Raw genomic sequence first — 21,459 nt, 5'->3', positions numbered from 1 at the left:
TGCTTAAAGGCTTCAAAGGAATATATCTAAACAGGTTACAGAGCAAGCATGTTGCTCCTGAGCATAGGGTGTTCCAACCTTTCTGTCTCTCTCCATCTCTCTGTGTGTCTCTATCTTTCCGTCTCTGTGTCGATCTCTCTCCGTCTGTGTCTGTCTCTCTCCGTCTCTGTGTCTGTCTCTCTCCGTCTCTGTGTCTGTCTCTCTCCGTCTCTGTGTCTGCCTCTCTCCTTCTCTGTGTCTGTCTCTCTCCGTCTCTGTGTCTGCCTCTCTCCTTCTCTGTGTCTGTCTCTCTCCGTCTCTGTGTCTGTCTCTCTCCTTCTCTGTGTCTGTCTCTCTCCGTCTCTGTGTCTGTCTCTCTCCGTCTCTGTGTCTCTTTCTCTCCGTCTCTTTGTCTGTCTGTCTCTCCATTTCTTTGTCTGTCTCTCTCTCCGTCTCTGTGTCTGTCTTTCTCCGTTTCTGTGTCTGCCTCTCTGTCTCTGTGTCTTTCTCTCCGTCTCTGTGTGTCTCTCTCTCTCCGTCTCTTTCTCTCTCTCTCCGTCTCTTTGACTGTCTCTCTCCGTCTCTGTGTCTGTCTCTCTCCGTCTCTCTGTCTGTCTTATCTGTCCCTGTGTCTGTCTGTCTCTCTGTCTCTGTGTCTGTCTCTCTCTCCGTCTCTGTGTCTGTCTCTCTCTCTCTCCGTCTCTGTGTCTCTCGCTCTCTCTCGCCCATCACATGAAGAGAGACTGGTTGTCAGTGAGACCCCATCATCTATGCCATACAGTCGCATACCCATTTGGTTGATCTTGCACCACGCAAACCTTTTGCCAGCTTTCTCCATTAGAAGTTTCCAGATATACATTTGTAACGGAAGCAGTGTGTGTGTAAATTTGTCCTATTGTAATTGCACCATTTTTCCAGAAGTTGCACCAGTTTCTGAGTTTTGCACCTCCTAGCTTCTCGACCACAGAAAAACACTTTGTGGGCTGGAAAGCTCTACCCCTGCTTCCCAAATATAATTAATTAAAATAATTGTTCTCTGACTAAAGGTAGGTGTACATTCATTGTCCATCTCTAATTGCCCTTGTGAGGGTGATGGGCCTTCTTGAACCTCCATAAATGATCCCTCAGTGTTAGGTGAGGATTGCAACTCGGACTAATGAAGGAGCAATGACGTATGCCCATGTCGAGATGTAGGCTTGAATGAAGTTACTGTGAACAGCCCTTGCCGCCATCTGCACAGTAACTGCAAGCATCAATGACCAGTCCAAATTCCGACAACCGGATTGAGGGAAGGTTATTGGCGAAGCAGGTGAAGATAGCTGGGCTTAGGATGTTGCCCTGAGGATCTCTTGCAGAAACATCCTGCCGCTGGTAAAGCAGGTCTCCATTGAACATAATCCGAAATAATGCGCTGTAGGGCTTGTGCACACAACTGTTTCTGACTGACTCTTTGGGAGCCAAATATGCAGTGAAAAATCCCACTTGCCGAATGGCTTCCCAACTTGCGTTCCAGAGTGACCTTCTTTTGATGTGTCGTAACTTGGTAATGTGGAACATTATGGCAGCCAATTTACAGAGAGCAAAATTCGACAAACGGCTATGGGATAATTATTGTTTAATGGTCTTGGCCAGGGAGGGAGGCAGAATTCCCTGCCTTCTGCAGATAGTGCCATAGGATCTTGGACATCCAGCTGCAAGAACAACTCACTTCAGTGCTCTGCACTATCAATTACGACGAGACGAGAGTAGAGAGTAATCGAGGCTTTATTAAGCCGGGATGTGTTGCCTCCTGCGGCTGCTGCCGAAATGGCTGCAGCTCGGTGAGCACACACATTTATACTCCACCTACTGGGCGGAGCCAGCAGGCAGGGATCTACCCCCGTACCTGTAGTACAGGAGCCTTAACGTATTACCTCTCATATACGTATTATACAAACAGTGATGACTACCACAAGTGTCAACCCAGGTCACTAGTACCACGGCCAAGTTTGACGCTCAGTAAGAACACACTTCATGTACCCTCTTCTGCATTGAGACGTAGCTATGGTGTTAAAGTCCAGTCAGTGACAGAACACAATCTATGTTCAGTGTAATGCCTTGATGAATTGCTTGCTTCAGAAAGTAATATTTGATGTTAAACGAAGTATGTTATGGAGTATTGTGTTTAAAGACTCTGTTGGGAGTGCAGTTATTTAAATTTACTACAAGATCCATCCCTCCCCCGCCCTTAAATAATTGGAAATCCTTCCTGTGAGTGTCAGTTGTAGATCAGTGGGTAGATAGTTTGCCTCCTGAATGGGAAAGTCTTGGGTTTAAGCCCCGCTCTGGAAACTTGGGCACATAATCTAGGCCGACACTCCAATGCAGTAATGAAGTAAAGTTTCACAACCAGAGATGGACGGTTTGAAACAAGATCCAGGCCAGAATGAATAGATATTTGGAAAATTATGGACTAATAAATGAAAATCATGGATTTGTCAGAGGCAAGTAATGTTTGACTTGTTCTTGTTCAAGTTCTTTGATGACAAGACAATATTGATGAGGATAATTGAGTTGATGTGCATATGGACTTCCAAAAGATGCTTGACATAGTTTTGCTAACTAATCCATTACATAATTCTAAAACCCTTGGGATTTGAAAGGCCGATGACAGAATGCCTACAAAATTGGCTAAGAGACAGAAGCTGAAAGTAACAATAATCTTTATTGTCGCAAGTAGTCTTACATTAACATTGCAATGAAGTCGTGGCGAATGGTTGTTTTTTCAGACTGGAAAGAAGTGTATCATGGTGTTTCTCAGGAGGTCAGCATTAAGGCCTCTGCTATTTTTGATAACGTGTTAATGATCTGGACGAGGGCAGGCAGAGGGTACAAACGCCCAAGTCCGCAGATGACTTGAATTGAGAGGAAGTGTTGTAAACAATGAGGGGGATAGTTACAGATTTGTGAAATGTGCAAGTGCAGGCAGATGGAATTTCGCACAGCAGCGTGAAGTACTGCATTTTGGTAGGAAGAATAAGAAGAGGAAATGTGAACTAGGTGATAAAATTTCAAAAGGGTGTGTGTGGGGGTGGGGTGGGGGGCGTGCACGCTGCTTGATACATACATGAATATTTGTGATAGAACAACTTAAGACTGCAGTGATCCTTGGCATTATTAGTGGGGTAGAATAGTGAGAAGGAAATTGTGGTAAACCTTTATAAAACATTGGTTAGACTTCAACCGGATTATTCTATTTAATCTTGGGTACCGTGCTTCAGGAAGGATATCAAGGCCTTTGGGATGGGGTGGAAGAGGTTTGCTATAGTGATACCAGGAATTCGGAACTTCGGCTATGTGGTGAGACTGAGGGAGCCGGAGCTGGTCTCCGCAGAATAGAGAAGACAGTCGGCGATTTGAAAGGGGTGTTCGATAACGTGAATGGTTTTAATAGAGTAAAAAGGGAGAGATTGTTTCCAGTGGCAGAAGGATCAATAAGCAGAGGTTAAAAGTTAATGCTGAGAGAATCCGAGCGAGGCAAAACATGAGCGAAATGAGGGGCATAGACAGAGTGGATAGTCAGAGACTTTTTCCCAGGGTAGAGGGGTCAATTACTGTGGGCATTGGTTTAAGGTGCGAGGGGCAAGGTTTAGAGAAGATGTATGAGGCAAGTTTTTTACACAGAGGGTAGTGGGTGCCTGGAACTCGCTGGAAGGTGGTGGAAGCAGGGACGATAGTGACATTTAAGGGGCATCTTGCCAAATACATGAATAGGATGGGAATAGAGGGATACGGACCCCGGAAGTGTAGAAGATTTTAGTTTAAGACGGGCAGCATGGTCGGCGCAGGCTTGGAGGGCCGAAGGGCCTGTTCCTGTGCTGTACTTTACTTTGTTCCTTGTTCTTTGATACAATTTTCGCACAGCAAGCTATTGTGATTCGGAATTCACCACCTGAAAGAGAGATAGAATCAATAGCAACTTTCAAAAGGGATTTGAATAAGTACTTGGAAGAGAAAAGAAATTGTACAGGTATGGAAAAAATTGGACAGCTCTACAGACAAGCCACACTTGTAAGTTGGCTGAATATCCAACACCTATGCTGTATCGTTTTGTGATTCTATTGAATACAAGACGTTGCAGGACCCCTGAGCGATGTACACTTTTCATTCAAGTGGTTAGTGTAGTGGTTTGTTGCAAAAATATTGGTGCAGAGTGCTGCTCCTAAAATAATACTTAGTCACAGAGAGAGTTTATGTTTCTGTCTGAGAGAGTCCAGGCTATTGATTGTCAGATTGATTATTGTTAGTCCTACTATCTATTGTTGTAGTTGATCACTTGACGTTTCGGACTATATTGATGGTTCCTGCTGTTCACAGTGGAAAATTGTAATGGATGCACTGGACCAGCTGGGAGCAGACAGAGAGAGCCAGGGAAATTTGTTTATGTTTACATTCATTCTTGTGATTTTAATATACAAGGCAAAGCAAGCTTTTGTAGCCCACCGCTACCTGTGTTTCATTTTGGGCACCTGCCTTTTGGGCAGCATGGTAGCATAGTGGTTAGCACAGTTGCTTCACAGCTCCAGGGTCCCAGGTTCGATTCCCAGCTTGGGTGACTGTCTGTGCGGAGTCTGCACGTTCTCCCCGTGTCCGCGTGGGTTTCCTCCGGGTGCTCCGGTTTCCTCCCACAGTCCAAAGATGTGCGGGTTAGGTGGATTGGCCGTGCTAAATTGCCCTTAGTGTCCGAAAAATGTTAAGTGGGGGTTACTGGGTTACGGGGATAGGGTAGTTACATGGGCTTCAGTAGGGTGCCCTTTGTAAGGGCCGGTTCAGACTCGATGGCCCGAATGGCCTCCTTCTGCACTGTAAATTCTATGAAATTCTATTTCTATGAAAATCCCTAATTGCCCGTGAGAAGGTGGTGATGAGCCGCCCCTGGCTTGAACTGCTGCAGTCCATGTGGTGTATCTACATCCATCGTGGGAAGGAGTTCCAGGACTTTGACTGACAGCGAAGGAATGGCGCAATATAGTTCTAAGTCGGGATGCTGTGCGACTGGAAGGGGAGTTTGCTGGTGGCCGTGTTCTCATGCATGTGCTGCTTTTCTAGCTGGTAGGGGTCAGCTGTTGGAAAGATGCTATTGAAGAAACCTTTGGACTGCACTGCAGTGCAATTTGTAGAAGGTACTGATTGCTGCAACTATGCGTCGGCTGTGGAGAGAGTGAATGTTTCACGTCGCGGATGGAGAGGCTAAGCGGAGCACTAAGGACTGAGAAATGCCCCAGACCAGCAGAAAAGTAGAGATCACAACAGTAAAAATGATGGGCATTTGGCTGGACAGCTGGTTTGTGATACAGAGCGAGGCCAGTGACACGGGAGTGTCCCTTTAAGAAATGGACAGCTGGTTTGTGAAGAAATGTTTTGTCTCATCACATGGCTTGAGTGATGTCATTGTGTGGGTGGAGCTGGGCTGTGGCTCAGAGTTTTACTTTCGGTTTACACAGTTGGATGCAGGATCAGAAAAAGAAGGCTTCTCCTCTCTCTCTCTCTCTCTCTGCATGCTAAAAGGTGTCCAGATCACTTGATAATTTAAAAGTGATAACTTTTGTCTGGAAAGAATTAAACCTACTGTTTTGGTAAAAAGGGTTTGTCTGGTTTATTGGATGTTATCAAATTGAAATAGTTGAAAGGGAAATTATTAAGGGCTATATATATATATATAGAGAGAGAGAGAGAGAGAACTGTAGCTGTGTAGGGTATTTATGTTTGTAGTTGATAAAAATGCTTACTGTGTGTGTTTATAGAAATGTTAACTGAATTCGTAGAATAAACTTTATTTTTGATTAAAAGTGCTTAAGGCCTCTGTTGAACAACACCTGAAAGGTCAGCTCCTCGTAACTAAAATCTGTAAACAGTCGTGAGTCAGGTATGATATACTTTGGTGTTCTCTAAACCTTGGTCCATAACACCAGCAGCATGGGTTCAATTCCCATACCGACTGAGGTTATCCATGAAGGCCCCGCCTTCTCAACCTTGCCCCTCGCCTGAGGTGTGGTGACCCTCAGGTTAAATCACCTCCAGTCAGCTCTCCCCCCCCCTCAAAGGGGAAAGCAGCCTATGGTCATCTGAGACTATGGCGACTTCAACTTTATCGAGTAAAGCCCCATGTAACAGTGTTGTAACTTTGCTAACACTAGTGCCGGTTCTGATGTATATCCAACATATTTGCGTACTATTGTAATACCAAAGAGGAAACAGCTGGTGCAGTGGTCTTGTGGAAGAAATTGCCTAGTGCCAACCTCTTTATGAACATAACAAACATTATCATAGGGAAGGCATGGTTACAATTCTGATACATCATGTCTATGTGCTGGCACAACAGTTAGCACTGCTGCCTCACAGCTCCAGGGACATGGGTTTGATTCCCGCCTTGGGTGTCTGTGTGGAGTTTGCACCTTCACCCCATGTCTGTGTGGGTTTCCTCCGGGTGCTCCAGTTTCCTCCCGCAGTCCAAAGATATACAATTAGGTGGAATGACCATGCTCAAATGCCTCTTAGTGTCCAAAAGGTTAGGTGGGGTTGAGGGGATAGGGCAGTTGGGGTTGTGGGCATAGGACAAGAGTGAACCTTGGCAGGGCGCTCTTTCAGAGGATTGGCCCAGACTCTGTGGGCCGAATGGGCGCCATCTCAACTCTAGTGTTTCTATGATTCTATGACTAGTGCTGTGCATCAGTTCAGCTTCCAGTCATTGCTGACTTTGCTCGTAATGCAGTGCATGCCAGCGGTCAGTGCTGTGACTGGGGTTGGTTCTTTTGGTTACAGGGTGAGACAACACTTTGAGTATTGTGGCAAGTACAGCAGTCTAAAAGTGATTGGATAGAGCTGAACCGTCAGAACACACAGTAAAATGAGCAGGAGCTAACACAGCCAGAGCACTATGGGCCAGCCATGAAGTGAAGTGTAATTCATTCTAATGTTCACCTTCTAACTACTTTTGACATCCTCTGATCTACCAACAGCAGAACAAAATAAGCACCATGGGGAAACCAAGATATCGTTTTCAAGTATATGCAGACAGGATGGACCAAATTACCTCCTTCTGTGCAGTAAAATTCTATGATTCTATATTAAAGTTTAATGTTAATGTTTATCTGGTTCTTTGAATAATCATCTTTAAATCACATCTTTTTCCATTTCAGTGCTGAACCTCAGACTATTATGTTCAGAAAATCGTATATGGAAGCTCTGAAAAGGCTTCTGTGTTCACAACGTTATATATGAGGGTGTAAAAGACTTGTAACGTTGCATATTATTGAAGAGTTTATGGTTTCTAATCCCCCCCCCCCCCCCCCACCTTTGGAGCCAATGACATTTTAATAAAGTAACTAGTCATTTTGGTAAATAGCATTTTATATCCCTGACTAAAGTCGGCATCAGGTTTGCTAGGAGAAGGAGGATGTTATTTTGCAGGTTTCAGCTTCTACAGTCGAGCTTCACCCCCTGGGAGTGCATAGCAGGGGCTCAGGCACGCACTGCCTATAATTTCCCTTCCGTTGCGGACAAAGGAATTGTAGGCAGCGCACAGCCAAATTTCCTGGAAGAGGAGTAATCCAAACTTGTAAAATTGTCCCTACGTCCTCCTTGCTTTGACAGAGGAGCAGCTGAATACTTGGGATGGATTTGGGTCACGTTGCCATAGGGACCTGCTGCTATGATTTGCAACATTCTGCGCAAGTTTTCGGGTCCAGAGGCAGGACGATACGCGGAGCAGGAAGCTGACCATCCAGGCTAGAACTGGAGCTTAGCGATGTCTCAGCCAAAAAATAACTTACGAATAATGACACACCTGAGGAAGGAGCAGTGCTCCGAAAGCTAGTGATTCCAAACAAACCTGTTGGACTTTAACTTGGTGTTGTAAGACTTCTTACTCTGCCCATCCCAGTCCAACATTGGCATCTCCACATCAAAAAATAACTTGAAAACAATGAAGAAGCAGCCAGCCCTCACTCACGAAACCTTCACCTAAGCAGACAAGTACACCAACTATCTTATTAACACATGCATAATGCGATTGTTTATTATGTTTTGGGGTCTTTGCTGTCTTTCTTCTTCGACATACTTCAGTTTCTATGCTTCAGATTACGATCATACATGAGCCTTGCAGTGCAGTGGCGCAGTGGTTAGCACTGCTGCTTCACGGCGGCGAGGACCCGGGTTCGATCCCGGCCCTGGGTCACTGTCCATGTGGAGTTTGCACATTCTCCCCGTGCCTGCATGGGTTTCACCCCCACAACCCAAAAAGATGTGCAGCGTAGGTGGATTGGCCACATTAAATTGCCCCTTAATTGGGGGAAAAAAAGAATTGGACACTCTAAATTTATATTACAAAAATATGAGTCTTACCTTCCAAAGGTCTCAAATATATTCAGTGGCCCTGATTGCTAAATAAGGTATGTGCCTGTGAGAACAGATTTATATAAATGTTTCAGCTACAAGATTACACTGGTGTTCCATAGGACATTAAAAAGTAGCAAAGCATCCCATTGAACCCGATATTGTTGCAAGTTTATTGAACAATATGTAAACAAGTGAGCATCTAGTAATAACATGCATGTATGTAGTTACAAGTATATGCTAACCAACTCTTGAAAGAAATTATAATGGTTATAATCTGTTTTGTAGTTGGGTAGTTATACATAGTATTCTTTTCTTGGTAGCCTCTCTAACCCCATGAACTATCTTTGAAGGTTCTAACCAACCCTACCCTCTGGTTTGAACTATTATTTCAATTTGTCATGAATCTTTTGAATAACTGTCAGCTGTCTTCAAAAGTGCCGTTCCTACAGATAAATGAGCAAAAGCTATTTTTATTTAAATGAATGGCTTTACTTCCCTCTCAAGCTTAAGTAGCTCTGGCGACGGTGGCCAAATGCTCTTTACATCAAGTTAAGTTGAGTGTCCAGTTCTAACTACAGCTGGTTTTTAACCTTTGGTCTTGTAACTCATTTCGAGGACCGCAGATGAACGGAAACTCCACAAAAATATTTCCATTTGTCATGGCTGATATGTATACAAAGATACATGGCCGATAGGAGCAGGAGGAGGCCTTATGGCCCTTCGAGCCTGCTCCGCCATTTATCACGCTCATCCAACTCAATAGCCTAATCCTGCTTCCTCCCCATAGCCTTTGATCCCATTCTCCCCAAGTGCTATATCCAGCCGCCTCTTGAATATATTCAGTGTTTTAGCATCAACTACTTCCTGTGATAATGAATTCCACAGGCTCACCACTCTTTGGGTGAAGAAATCTCTCCTCACCTCTGTCCGAAATGGTTTACCCTGAATCCTCAGGCTGTGACCCCTGGTTCTGGACACACCCATCATTGGGAACATCTCCCCTGCATCTACCCTGTCTAGTCCTGTTAGAATTTTATAAGTCTCTATGAGATCCCCCCTCATTCTTCTGGACTCCAGTGAGAACAATCCTAACCTAGTCGATCTCTCCTCGTATGACAGTCCCGCCATCCCTGGAATCAGTCTGGTAAACCTTCGCTGCACTCCCTCGAGAGCAAGAACATCCTTCCTCAGAAAAGGAGACCAAAACGGCACACACTATTCTAGGTGTGGCCTCACCAAGGCCCTGTATAATTTCAACAACACATCCCTGCTCCTGTACTCGAAACCTCTCGAAATGAAACATACCATTAGCCTTCCTTATCGCCTGCTACACCTGCATGCTTACCTTCAGTGACTGGTGCACAAGGACATCCAGGCCCCACTGCACACTCCCCTCTCCCAATTTACAACCGTTCAATTAGTAATCTGCCGTCCTGCATACGTGTTTTGATCTTTTGATTCGATAAGTCTTTGTTAAGCAACGTTAAATCCAACACTGGCCCACACACTCCATTTCCTGCCTCCACATTGCCAAAAATGATTCCTCTTGGCTTTTTCTTGTTCTTTCATCATCACCATCGGCAATCCCCTGCGGTGAAGAAGGTTCTTCCTTGGGGCTAGGTGAGCTCATGAAGCCTACCGTAGCCTCATGGCAATGGGCTGCGCGGGAGAGGTGGTGACTGATTGTCATCCTGAGCAGCTCTTTCCATCTCTCATTCCCGTACCGGCCTCCCCGAACAGGCGCTAGAATGTGGCGACTAGGGGCTTTTCACAGTAACTTCATTTGAAGCCTACCTGTGACAATAAGCGATTTTCATTTTCATTTCATTTCATCCTGCGGTTTCTCGCTCTCGCTCTCTTTCTCTCTCTCTCGCCCCGAGAGTGGTGGTTTTTGCTGATTGGCCGGTTGTGACACCATTTTCGATGAGGAAGCACCATCATGGTCGTGATTGGGCATCTGCTTCCCATGCGTTGATGTTAGTCAAGTATCCCTGCATGGAGGTGTTGAGATTCCCTTTGAAATATTTCCTTTTGCTTCCCTGTGATGGGTGGACCCACCGGCCTAGCTCTAAGTAATACACCTCCTTAGGAAATCTTGAAGCAGACATTCTGACAACATGGCCCATTCATCTCAACTGATGCGAGATTATCGTGATATTTTTGAAAAATGGCTAATTTCATGATTTAGCCAGAATTTAGTTGATAAGGTCAGAGTTCGAAGTGTGAAAACAACAAACCATGGATGACCCCTTTCCGAGTCTGGTGGTGATGAGTTGTCTTCGTAATGGTGTCATGGGAGTGTCCCTTTAAGAAATGTTTTGTCTTATCACATGGCTTCAGTGATGTCATTGTGTGGGTGGAGCTGGGCTGTGGCTCTGAGTTTTACTTTCACTTTGGTTTGTGGCTTGTTTTTGCTTTCATTTTCACATTTGGCTGCTGTATTCAGACAGACAAGTATCTTGGAATGTCTCTCTCTGCATTTTAAAAGCCGTTTCCAGATTATGTGATAACTTGAAAAGAAATAACTGCTTTCTGGATGGAATTCAAACCTGATGTTTTTGAAAAGGACACAAGAGCATCCAAACCAGGTCTTGAGTGCTGCGTGCTGGACCAAATGTTTGAAAAGGGGTTTCTGGTTTATGGGATCTTGTTACTAAATTGGAACAGTTTAAAGGGGGAAATGTATTAAGGGTTATAAATAGAGTACTGTAGCTGTGTGGGGTATTTATGTTTGTAGTTGATAAAAATGCCTACTGTGTGTGTTTATAAAAATGTTAACTGAATTCGTAGAATAAACTTTGTTTTTGATTAAAAGTGCTTAAGACCTCTGTTGAACAACACCTGAAAGGTACGGCCCTTATGCTCCTCGTAACCAAAATCTATAAAGTGTTGTGGGTGAACTCCATGATATACTTTGGAGTTTTCTAAACCCTGGCCCATAGAAATGGGGTTAAATTGTTTATGTAGGCCCCAGACTAAAGAAAATCTCAAAGTACCTCTATGCTTTCCAGATCAATAAACAAGTTTGGGAATGTAGATGGTAGATGTGGGATATCCCAGCAGTGCTATGTGCAATGGGAATAGAGGGAGGTTAAGTTTATCTGTGTTTTTCAGATACGGGGGGGGCGATTCTCTGAGCCCCCGCGCCGGGCCGGAGAATCGCCGCAACCGCGTCCCGACGCCGGCGCGCGATTCTCCGAGGTGCGGAGAATCGGCGCCATTTGTGCTGGCGTGGCGCCGGCCGCGGGCCGCTAGAATCGGCGGGGACGCCGATTCTCCGGCCTGGATGGGCCGAGCAGCCGCACGTATACGACAGAGTCCCGCCGGCGCCGTTCACCCCTGGTCGCTGCCGGCGGGAACTCTGCGTAAACGGTCGGGGGGGGGGCGGCCTGTGGGGGGGAGGGAGGGAAGGGGGGCTCTGTCCCCGGTGGGGACCTCCGATGGGGTCTGGCCCGCGATCGGGGCCCACCGATCGGCGGGCCGGCCTCCTCCCCCCCCCCCCCCGGCCAACTTTCTTGCACGACCGGCCCCTGAACACCGACGCCATGTTGAGCCGGGGCCCGGCACATGCACAGGTTGGCGCGGCCCAATTGCGCATGCGCGGGTTGACGCGGCACCCATTTGGCGACGGGAAAAGAGGCTGAAGCGGCGTGAACCGCTCCAGCGCCGTGCTGGCCCCCTGTGGGGGATAGAATAGGTCATACCAGGGCCCGGTTCGTGCTGTCGTGAAACGCGACGGCGTTCACGATGGCGCAAACACTTGGGCTCTATTTGGGAGAATCGCCCCCAGGAAGTCAGCTTGAAGATTGTGAGAAGGCAGTTGTGTACCTACTGGCAGTCAGAACAAGGAGTATGAGGCCATGATAATTGTAAATATTCTTGTTTAGTGTCTGTTCTGAGTAGGGGCCACGAAGCAGAAATTGCAATTGGGGCCCTTTCGAAATGAAAAGTTCAAATTCACGAGGAATTAAAATAGTCATACCTGCCTGCTAAAGCTAATGGGAGAGATTTTCAGGGGAGTTCTCACAGAGACAGCACCTTGGATGTCCAAGTGTCAGAATGGGAAACTGAGGAGAGTTGAATTGAATTCTTGAGAGCTGTGGCACACCTTGATTTGGTTCCAGGAGAAGTGACAGAGCCGTCAAGATCCTGCAGAGTATAGGGGAACTCTTGGGTGGAATAAAAACCGAACCGGAAGTGGTCTGTTACAGATTTGGGTTTTAAATATTAAGTGCTCACGTAATGTTACATTAGTAATACTAGCCTTGTGCCGTTACTTTTTCACTGGGAACTTAAATATTTATTTTGAGATCATAAACAGTGGCCTCTGCATCTTGGAGGACATTTGTGTTCTCTTGTCCTCCAACTTGATTTGTAAGTTTCTTATTCAGATTGATGATGTTCCGGACTGTGATGGGAAACCTGTAGCCAAGGGGCCACATGCAGACCATCTGTGTTCTGAGTGCGGCCCGTGAGATTTTGTTGACCGTTGCCCACGTGTAGCGTTGCCATATTCCGCTGATTTCCGTCCATGTAGTACCCGGTCTGACTAAAGTAGTTTGCATGTAAAGTAAGGGCAAGGGGAGTGAGGTGCTGGTTGATTGCTCACAACATTGACTGCGAGAGCCATGCGCTCCCTCTGCGCTCCCTCTGCGCCCAAAGTGTAAATATTTATTTTGTTTTTACCATTTAAAGATTGATGAGAGTTCTATTAATATATAAATCATTAGCCATTTTCTACACCACTATATGTGCAATATTCAGCGTGCATTAAATGAATTTAATCTTATTCATGGGGTCATGGTTAGTGAACAAGCTCGATCCTATTCTTGCGGCCCATTGAGATGAATAAGGGCCACTTGTGCAGCCCATTCACTAGCTCAGGTTGCCCCTCAGCACATGGCGTCTAAATTGACCAAGCTGGCATCTTATAGAAGTACGAAGAGAACCACTGCCCAATATTTTGAGTTTACTAACCGGTCTGATATCACGATTCTCAAAACCTGGAGTTGGTAACTTATCTGAGGTAGAGCTGCACATTGGATTCCGTGATGTACCTCTTCATGAATATCAGCTTTTTGGGACAGATTATTTCCAAGATTTGGGAGATCAGGAATGTTTTGAAACACTTCACCAGGAATCTCATTTGAAGGTGTTGGATTCGGTACAGTGCTTTGGTCGTCTTAGTGTTTCGGGCAAGCTCCATGCTCTCTTAGGCTTAAGTGAATGTGTCAGCTATCTGTTGCAGTCTTTGTATGCATACAGACTACACATTATCAGCATACTGCAGTTCTGAGACACTAATAATAATCTTTATTATTGTCACAAATAGACTGACATTAACACTGCAATGAAGTTACTGTGAAAATCCCCTAATCGCCACATTCCGGCGCCTGTTCGGGTACACAGAGGGAGAATTCAGAATGTCCAATTCACCTAACAGCACGTCTTTCGGGACTTGTGGGAGGAAACCGGAGCACCCGGAGGGAACCCACGCAGACACGGGGAGAACGTGCAGACTCCGCACAGACAGTAACCCAAGCCTGGAATCAAACCTGGGACCCTGGCGCTGTGATGCGACAGTGCTAACCGCTGTGCTACCATGCCGCCCAGAAGTGACGTCATGGTTTTGGTCTTTATCCTGTTGAGCTTGAAGACTTTAGTGTGCTCAGATATTACCATGCTTGTCAGTATAGTAACCTGCAGCATCGCAGCAAGAAAGAGTGAGAACAATGTTAGTGCAGTGGCACGTGCCTATTTTGACACTCCCTGCCTGGTTCTGTTATTTGCATGTTGTCATGTAGGCGGCAGACGATGTTTGCAAACTTAGTTGGCCATCCATATTACTGTTCAAAGGCTTATGTGAGTTTGAAGAAGCCCATTTACAAAGGGATAGTTCTGTTGTCTGCATTTCTGAAGTTGGCGTGCACTTTTCCTTTACAGCTTTTGCACGGCTGAAAAATGCTTTTGTTGCTGTGGTCACTTGCATTCTAAATCTGGTGCACAGCCCTGGAAGGCTCGTGGTTATGTGCTATTTTCCTTCCCTGGCCTTTGGCAAACACTTCTTAAAGATCCATCCAAAATAGGATACTTTGCATGCAAAACAAGGGCCCAACCGTGGTGATCCGGTGTGGCGATGTTTCTTGATTTGGACCAGCAAATGCCTGCAGCCCTTCATTGTCAAGGCAAGAAAATACGCCTGGATTGGCCATATCATCTTACTTTTCATCAGGGTTAATGCAACATATTTTGAAACAAGCGAGGAAATATGCCCCTAAACCAGCTAAGCTCTCAAGTGCTGCTGTTCTGAATTATGTTTAATATTGGTGTAATTTGATCAGGTTGTATTTAATGAAACTGTGTACGTATATATTTAAGCCAAACTGAATTTAGTTTATTTCATAAAATAAATGTGCAAGAAATATCCAATGCGTTTATTAGTTAACAGAAAATCAGAGTGTTTGCCTGTTGTGGTATTTAAAGTGTTTCAAGTTTTTTCTTCTGTGGTGAGCGGTGATGAGACTGATCGCGAATCTTAGAATCCCTACAGTGCAAAAGAAGGCCGTTCGGCCCATCGACCCTGCGGAAGAGCATGCTACCTAGACACGCCAACCCCACTGTGATGAATGGTTACTGTGTTACTGCACCCTTATCATGTAAGGTGATGTCTCCTTTAAGACCGGGCTTGGAACCCTGGGGGACTCCACCTCCGCCCACCAGGGAGTCGTATATAAGGGGCCGCTCTGTAGGCGGAACCCAGTAAGCACCCGTCTCGGCATCCGGCTAGTTCTCAGCTTATTAAAGCCTTCTTTACCGTTCTACTCTCTTGCGTCGTTATTGAGGGTACTACACCCACCTAAGGTTTTGGACACGAGGGGCAATTTTCATGGCCAATCCACCTAACCTGCACATCTTTGGACTGTGGGTGGAAATCGGAGAACCCGGAGGAAACCCACGCAGACACGGGGAGAGTGTGGAAGCTCCACACAGACTAACCTCTTAAATAAAGATTTGCTCGAGTTTAATCTGGCCACGAGCCTCATAGTTATCCAAGTGTGAATTTGGAGGCTTCTTTTGTGCGAAATGAGAATTGTTCTCAACAGTTTTTAGACATAAAATGTAGAGTGCTACGGAGGTGAATGTTTTGTTGTTGTTTGAGATCTTGGGCGGGTCGGAGAATCGCCGGGGGCTGGTGTGAATCCCGCCCCCGCTGGTTGCCGAATTCTCCGGCACCGGATATTCTGCGGGGGTGGGAATCGCGCCGCGCTGGTTGGCGGGCCCCCCACCGGCGAAGTCCCGCTGCTGGAATGCCTGTCCCGCCGGCGTGGATTAAACCACCTCTCTTACCGGTGGGACAAGGCAGCGCGGGCAGGCTCCAGGGTCCTGGGGGGGGCGCGGGGCGATCTGACCCCGGGGGGGTGCCCCCACGGTGGCCTGGCCCGCGATCGGGGCCCACCGATCCGCGGGCGGGCCTGTGCCGTGGGGGCACTCTTTTCCTTCCGCCTTCGCCATGGTCTCCACTATGGTGGAGGCAGAAGAGACCCCTTCCACTGCGCATGCGCGGGGATGCAGTGAGCGGCCGCTGACGCTCCCGCGCATGCGCCGCACGGCAAAGTCAGTTTTGCGCCAGCTGGCAGGGCACCAAAGGCCTTTCCCGCCAGCTGGCGGGGCGGAAATCAGTCCGGCGCGGGCCTAGCCCCTCAAGGTGAGGGCTCGGCCCCTCAAGATGCGGAGGATTCCGCACCTTTGGGGCGGCGCGATGCCGGACTGATTCGTGCCGTTTTTGGCGCTGGTCGGTGGACATCGCGCCGATTGCGGAGAATCCCGCCCCTGGATTGTGAACAGATTGTCCTTGCAGTTACTTGTTGATTCAATATTTCAAAGATCACTTTTAGATCAAAAGGCTGCTGTTATAGCCAGTTTTCTGATTTAAAACAAGTTTGCTGGTGACGCAGCATCTGCAGGAAGGTGCATTTGATACACGGCAAAAATAGTGATCCTGTGCTCTTAGCACAAAGTTATGCTTGGTGCAAATAAAAGTTGGAGTATCTGTACTGCGGTGTTTTGACCCTGTCTCTGACCTGCACCGTTAATGAGCAAAGGTTTCGCCCAGCAGGGTCATTGAATTTACCCAGTTGAGTTTGTTAGTATACTTCTGCATCAACATGCTGGCTGCTACATACGTATTCAATTATCTCGGGTAAACCGAGATGCACAACTGTAAGACTGAGGTGAAGATATCTTCCACATACACCAAAAAGTATTAGTGCAACATAGTTTATTTTAATTTAAAAAAAAAAAAATTTTTTTTAGAGTATCCAATTTATTTTTTCCAATTAAGGGCCAATTTAGCCTGGCCAATTGCACCTACCCTACACATCTTTGGGTTGTGGACCCACGCAAACACTGGGAGGATGTGCAAACTCCATAAGGACAATGTCCCAGAGCTGGGATCGAACCTGGGACCTCGGTGCAGTGCTAGCCACTGCGCCGCCATGCTGCCCTTTAATTTATTATTTTAACAAATCAATTTACATACCAAATTTTTATAAATACTAATTCATAAATTCTAATTATGTTCTGAAAAAAAACAAATACACCAGCCATAGCATACAAGGCGAAAGACCAAGTGCTGGAAAATGGGTTTAGAATAGAAGGATGCTTGTTGGTCGGTGCAGACAGATGGGCCGAATGGCCTCTATGGCTATTAGATCCCATGTGGCATTGCTTAGTGGTAATCCACTTTTCTTCTTAAGACATTCTAGCTGCAACCTAAAAGCCTTCGTGGTTTTCACATTCCTATACTGCAACAGATTTGATGAAGCAACATATCACATGATTAGTTTGCAGTTTAAAAAGACGCTAAAGTGCACTAGTGCTTGTCGTATTGTTCACCCTGGGGTAACACAGATTGCACACGATGCGATTAACTGATCAAGTATACACCAAACAAAGGCGTTGGTTCAATATAAGATTTATTGAAATGTTAACTATTCTCCTACTTGAGTTCTACTCTCTTGCTAATCTAACGATAGTAACTCAACTAACTAACAAGTCTGCTCTAATCCATGCGGTGGGTGTGATGCTTCCCTGATCTACTCCTGGCTCCCTGAGTGTCGCCTATGGAAAGAGAAAGAATATGTGTGCCCTGTCCTTTTATATGGGCAGCCCCCTTGTGGTAGTGTCACCTCTGGGTGTGTCTTGACTGCCCATTGGTCGTGTCCTATCTTACTGACCTATTGGTTGAATGTCTGTGTGTCATGACGTCTCTGGTGCTCCCTCTAGTGTTCATCTAGTCTAAGTGTATTTACATTAAGCCCTGGTGTATTTACAGTGTCCTAGTGTATCTACATTAACCCCTTGTGTATTTACAGTGCTGTATATCACCACAGTGCTGAAAGATGCAGGCCTCACAGATGTAATTGTTAATACCATTTACTGATTAATATACAAGTGACCTCTGCCATTGCTCGCTGACTTTGGGTGGAATTCTCCCACCTGGGGACTAAGTCCCGTGGCGGGGTCGGAAACATGGAGATTTCCCACCGCGTTCATGTCGAAAACCTCCTTGCAGGCAATTCTGGTCTTAAATAATCGCGTTCATGCGGGAGCTTTTTACTTGAGAGCTTTTTTCTTTTTAGAATGTCTATTTTCTTTTACATATGCTGGTAAATATATTTTCTAGCGCTATACACTCAGGTGAAGTAGGAAGATGGTAGCTGAAAGCAGTGCAAAGAAATAATTTTATTGGATCGTTGTATGGTATTTGCTGAGTATTGAATGCATTTAGAAAATAATTTGAAGTGCAGGAGTGCTAGATGCAAGCTGTTTGATTTTTTTAGTTATCACTTATGATGTGAATCGGGAGATACAAGTGGAATTAATTTTTAAAAACTTGCTCGTAGTTATGACAGGGCACTGTTTATACACTAACACTCAATCTGAGGAGTGATGAGCTGTAGGGATTTTCAACGGAGATGTATGCGAGAGACGGTCAAACCTGTATGTAGTAAAACCAGAAAAGCTGGAAATACTCAACAGATCAGGCAGCATCAACGGAGAGAGGCGCAGAATTAATGGCTGGTGTTTTCCCGCTTTTCTTGCCGGCGGGATCTTCCTGTGGCGCCGGTCGCCAGTGTGTGTGTGTGTGTATAGAACGGGGAACCCCGTTGACAGCGGCAAGACCAGGAGGCCTGCCGTCAGCCAATGGTGGACCGCCGGTGTGGGACCCGCCGCAGGGGAAAATCCTGCCCTGTGTTTCTGGTCAATGTAGCTTTGTTTCGTAGTCAGCTTCAACTTAGGGAGATATTTATCACACTGTTTTGCCAGCTCTGGAATCTCTCTTATGTGACCCTGGGGAATCGTTCACCTGTTCTGTCTGGTTCACCTTTGACATTCCTCCCAGGTTTTGAAATGATAGTTATGTGATTTTCTTGCTTCATGTAACCTACGTTGATTACGTGTCACATAAGAACTCGAATTTGGCCACCTGGCCCCTCGAGCCTGCTCCGCCATTCAATGAGATCATGGCTGATCTTTTGTGGACTCGGCTCCACTTTCCAGCCCGAACACCATAACCCTTTATTCTTCAAAAAACTATTATCTTTATTTTGAAAGCATTCAATGAAGGAGCCTCAACTGCTTCACTGGGCAGGGAATTCCATAGAAAACCAAGAACCAACTGTGTCACTTGTATTTACCTTTAGTAATGCACCTGAATATCCATCAGGCAAGCTTTCACTCTTCTGCTTAACGTGTATGGTTCAAAGGACATGAATGAGTGTATAGTTCCATGCGCTGGAGTAATTGATGATGATATGCATTACAGATTGTAACTGTCACCATTAAACATGAGAATTCTAAGCATGTGTGGTGGCACACGGTTAGCATTGCTGCCTCACAGCTCCAGGGACCCGGTTCAATTCCGGCCTTGGGTCACTGTCTCTCTGTAGTTTGCACTTTCACCACGTGTCTGCGTGGGTTTCCTCCCGGTGCTCCTGTTTCCTCCAAAGATGTGCGGGTTAGGTGGATTGGCCATGATAAAGTTGTCCCTTGGTGTCCAAAGATGTGTCAGTTGGGTGGGATTACGGCGCTAGGGTTGGGGAGCAGAGGGCTGGTGCAATCCCAATGGGCTGAATGGCCTCCTTCTGCACTGGAGGGATTCTACGAATTCAGTTCTAATGATATGAAAGGAAAGTATCTGTTCACCTAGCAAAAATAACTTGTAAATTTGGAATTAAATGCCAAATGCCTATGTTTCAAAACCACAACTTGAGTATTAAATTTTTTTGTGTTATTTGTTGCTGGCTTCAGTTTATAAACCTAATCCCCGATGAGTAAGCTTGCGAGGCAACTATTCGGATGTTTTTGGAGCTGTGGGTCATTTTGAACAATATTTATCTACGTCAATTAATTTATTGCAAAAGCAATACTGATTTTTGTTTTTGTTTTGCTAACTTTATTCCACCGCAGCCCCGACAGTTGCTGTTGGCGACCTTGCAAACTCTCTCGACATCATTGAGGGAAGGTTAAGTCATCCGGCACGAAAAAGACGACATGCAAAGAAAGATGATTACAACATAGAAGTTCTGTTGGCGGTAGACGATTCGGTCGTGCGCTTCCATGGAAAAGAGCATGTGCAGAACTATGTTCTGACACTGATGAATATTGTAAGTGCTCTGGTGTACTATTTTTACCCTTGATTTTCTTGCAGTAGATTAACGTCACATGCTCTTATTTTATTCTGTTAATTATTTTCGGTGATATTGATATATATATATATATGCCATGTGTCATAGATCTATACTGTCTATTTTTGTGCGTTCTCACTAGATTTTTACACTGAGTAATAACATGGTCATCTGAATATCCTCCCATAGCTATTGGAGCAGAACTGTTATTTAAATGGATTAGTACCTTCACGAAAATGACAGGAGGAGGAATTACAACTGGAATGGGTTGCGTGATTCAAGATCGATGTGCTTAATTACCATTTGCTATATATGTTTATATACATTGAAATGCCAGCAGCCAATTACTAATTGTGCTGACATAGTATTTCAGAGTCAATATTGGATTAAATTGGGATTTGGGAAATTTTGAATTTCACAAGTACGATTTACGGGTACACCTGCAAAATTAACTGAAATCTTTTGTTGTCTTCAACAAGCCAATGATCAATCTGGAAAACTGATAGTGGAAATCGACATGAGCGATTTATCCCATTCAGGGCATTTCCTTCTGTGCGCGTCCTGTCCAAATGGTTTTAGTTATGTTTTTCCTCATTGATTTTGGGACCATTAGTTCTGAGATGTCGTACCAAGAAATCATAGAGAGTTCCATCATGGTCACTTGGCCCTTCAAATTGATCCCTGAACTTTTCTCCACGTAACCCACCTCGCTGAATCCCATCCTCCCACTTGGTGAGCACTTTTAGTCATTGGGATCACCTCTGTCTTGCATAGGTTTAATCAGTTAATTTGAAGGTTAAATTTAATCAATGTAGATTCTCGGTTTAAGGAACAGCCTTCCCCTGTGGTTTTCAGTCATGATTGGTGACTTCTCGATCAAGGCATTGCGTGGGTTGTGACAATGCTGTGAAACAAAATCAACAAGGAGGTAGAAATGAACAAGGGAAGCATTAGACCTTCTCCATTTCAGTCTGATAGCAGGCGGTATGTGAGAAAAGAGCGAGTTGGCTCCTCTTCCCCTTCCTCTTTCACAGGATGGCTTTAGTTTCGCTTGGTGCCACCTCAAATGGCCACAGCTGAGTGCAACTCGTCAGATGCAGAAATGTGTCCGTTTGTTGTGAACAGGTGAACATATGAACATACAAATGAAGAGCAGGAGTAGGCCATTTGGGCCCTTGTTAGTCAAGAATCTATTTATCTCTGCCTATAAAATAACTTGAGTTATTTTATAAGTAGCTCAGTTGGTCGGACAGCTGGTTCATGAGGTAGAGCAAGGCCAACGGTTCAATTCCCGTCCTGGCTGAGGTTATCCATGAAGTCTTCTCAACCTTGCCCCTCGCCTGAGGTGTGGTGACCCCCAGGTTAAATCACCACCAGTCAGTTCTCCCCCCTCAAAGGGGAAAGCAGCCCATGG

General features: G+C 45.6%; 1 protein-coding gene across 1 annotated transcript in view; it reads left to right on the top strand.

Moving 5' to 3' along the window:
- Positions 1-21,459, top strand: part of LOC140403638 (A disintegrin and metalloproteinase with thrombospondin motifs 14-like) — a 206,239-nt gene that overhangs the window by 39,928 nt on the left and 144,852 nt on the right. The window contains 1 exon segment of the mRNA XM_072491785.1: positions 19,828-20,024. Coding sequence (XP_072347886.1) covers positions 19,828-20,024 — 197 coding nt within the window.

Source organism: Scyliorhinus torazame, chromosome 28 (genome assembly GCF_047496885.1).
Source record: "Scyliorhinus torazame isolate Kashiwa2021f chromosome 28, sScyTor2.1, whole genome shotgun sequence".
In the NCBI taxonomy this organism is placed as follows: domain Eukaryota; kingdom Metazoa; phylum Chordata; class Chondrichthyes; order Carcharhiniformes; family Scyliorhinidae; genus Scyliorhinus; species Scyliorhinus torazame.
The sequence above is the reverse complement of the archived record's forward strand: the minus strand, read 5'-3'. Positions and strand labels throughout refer to the sequence as shown.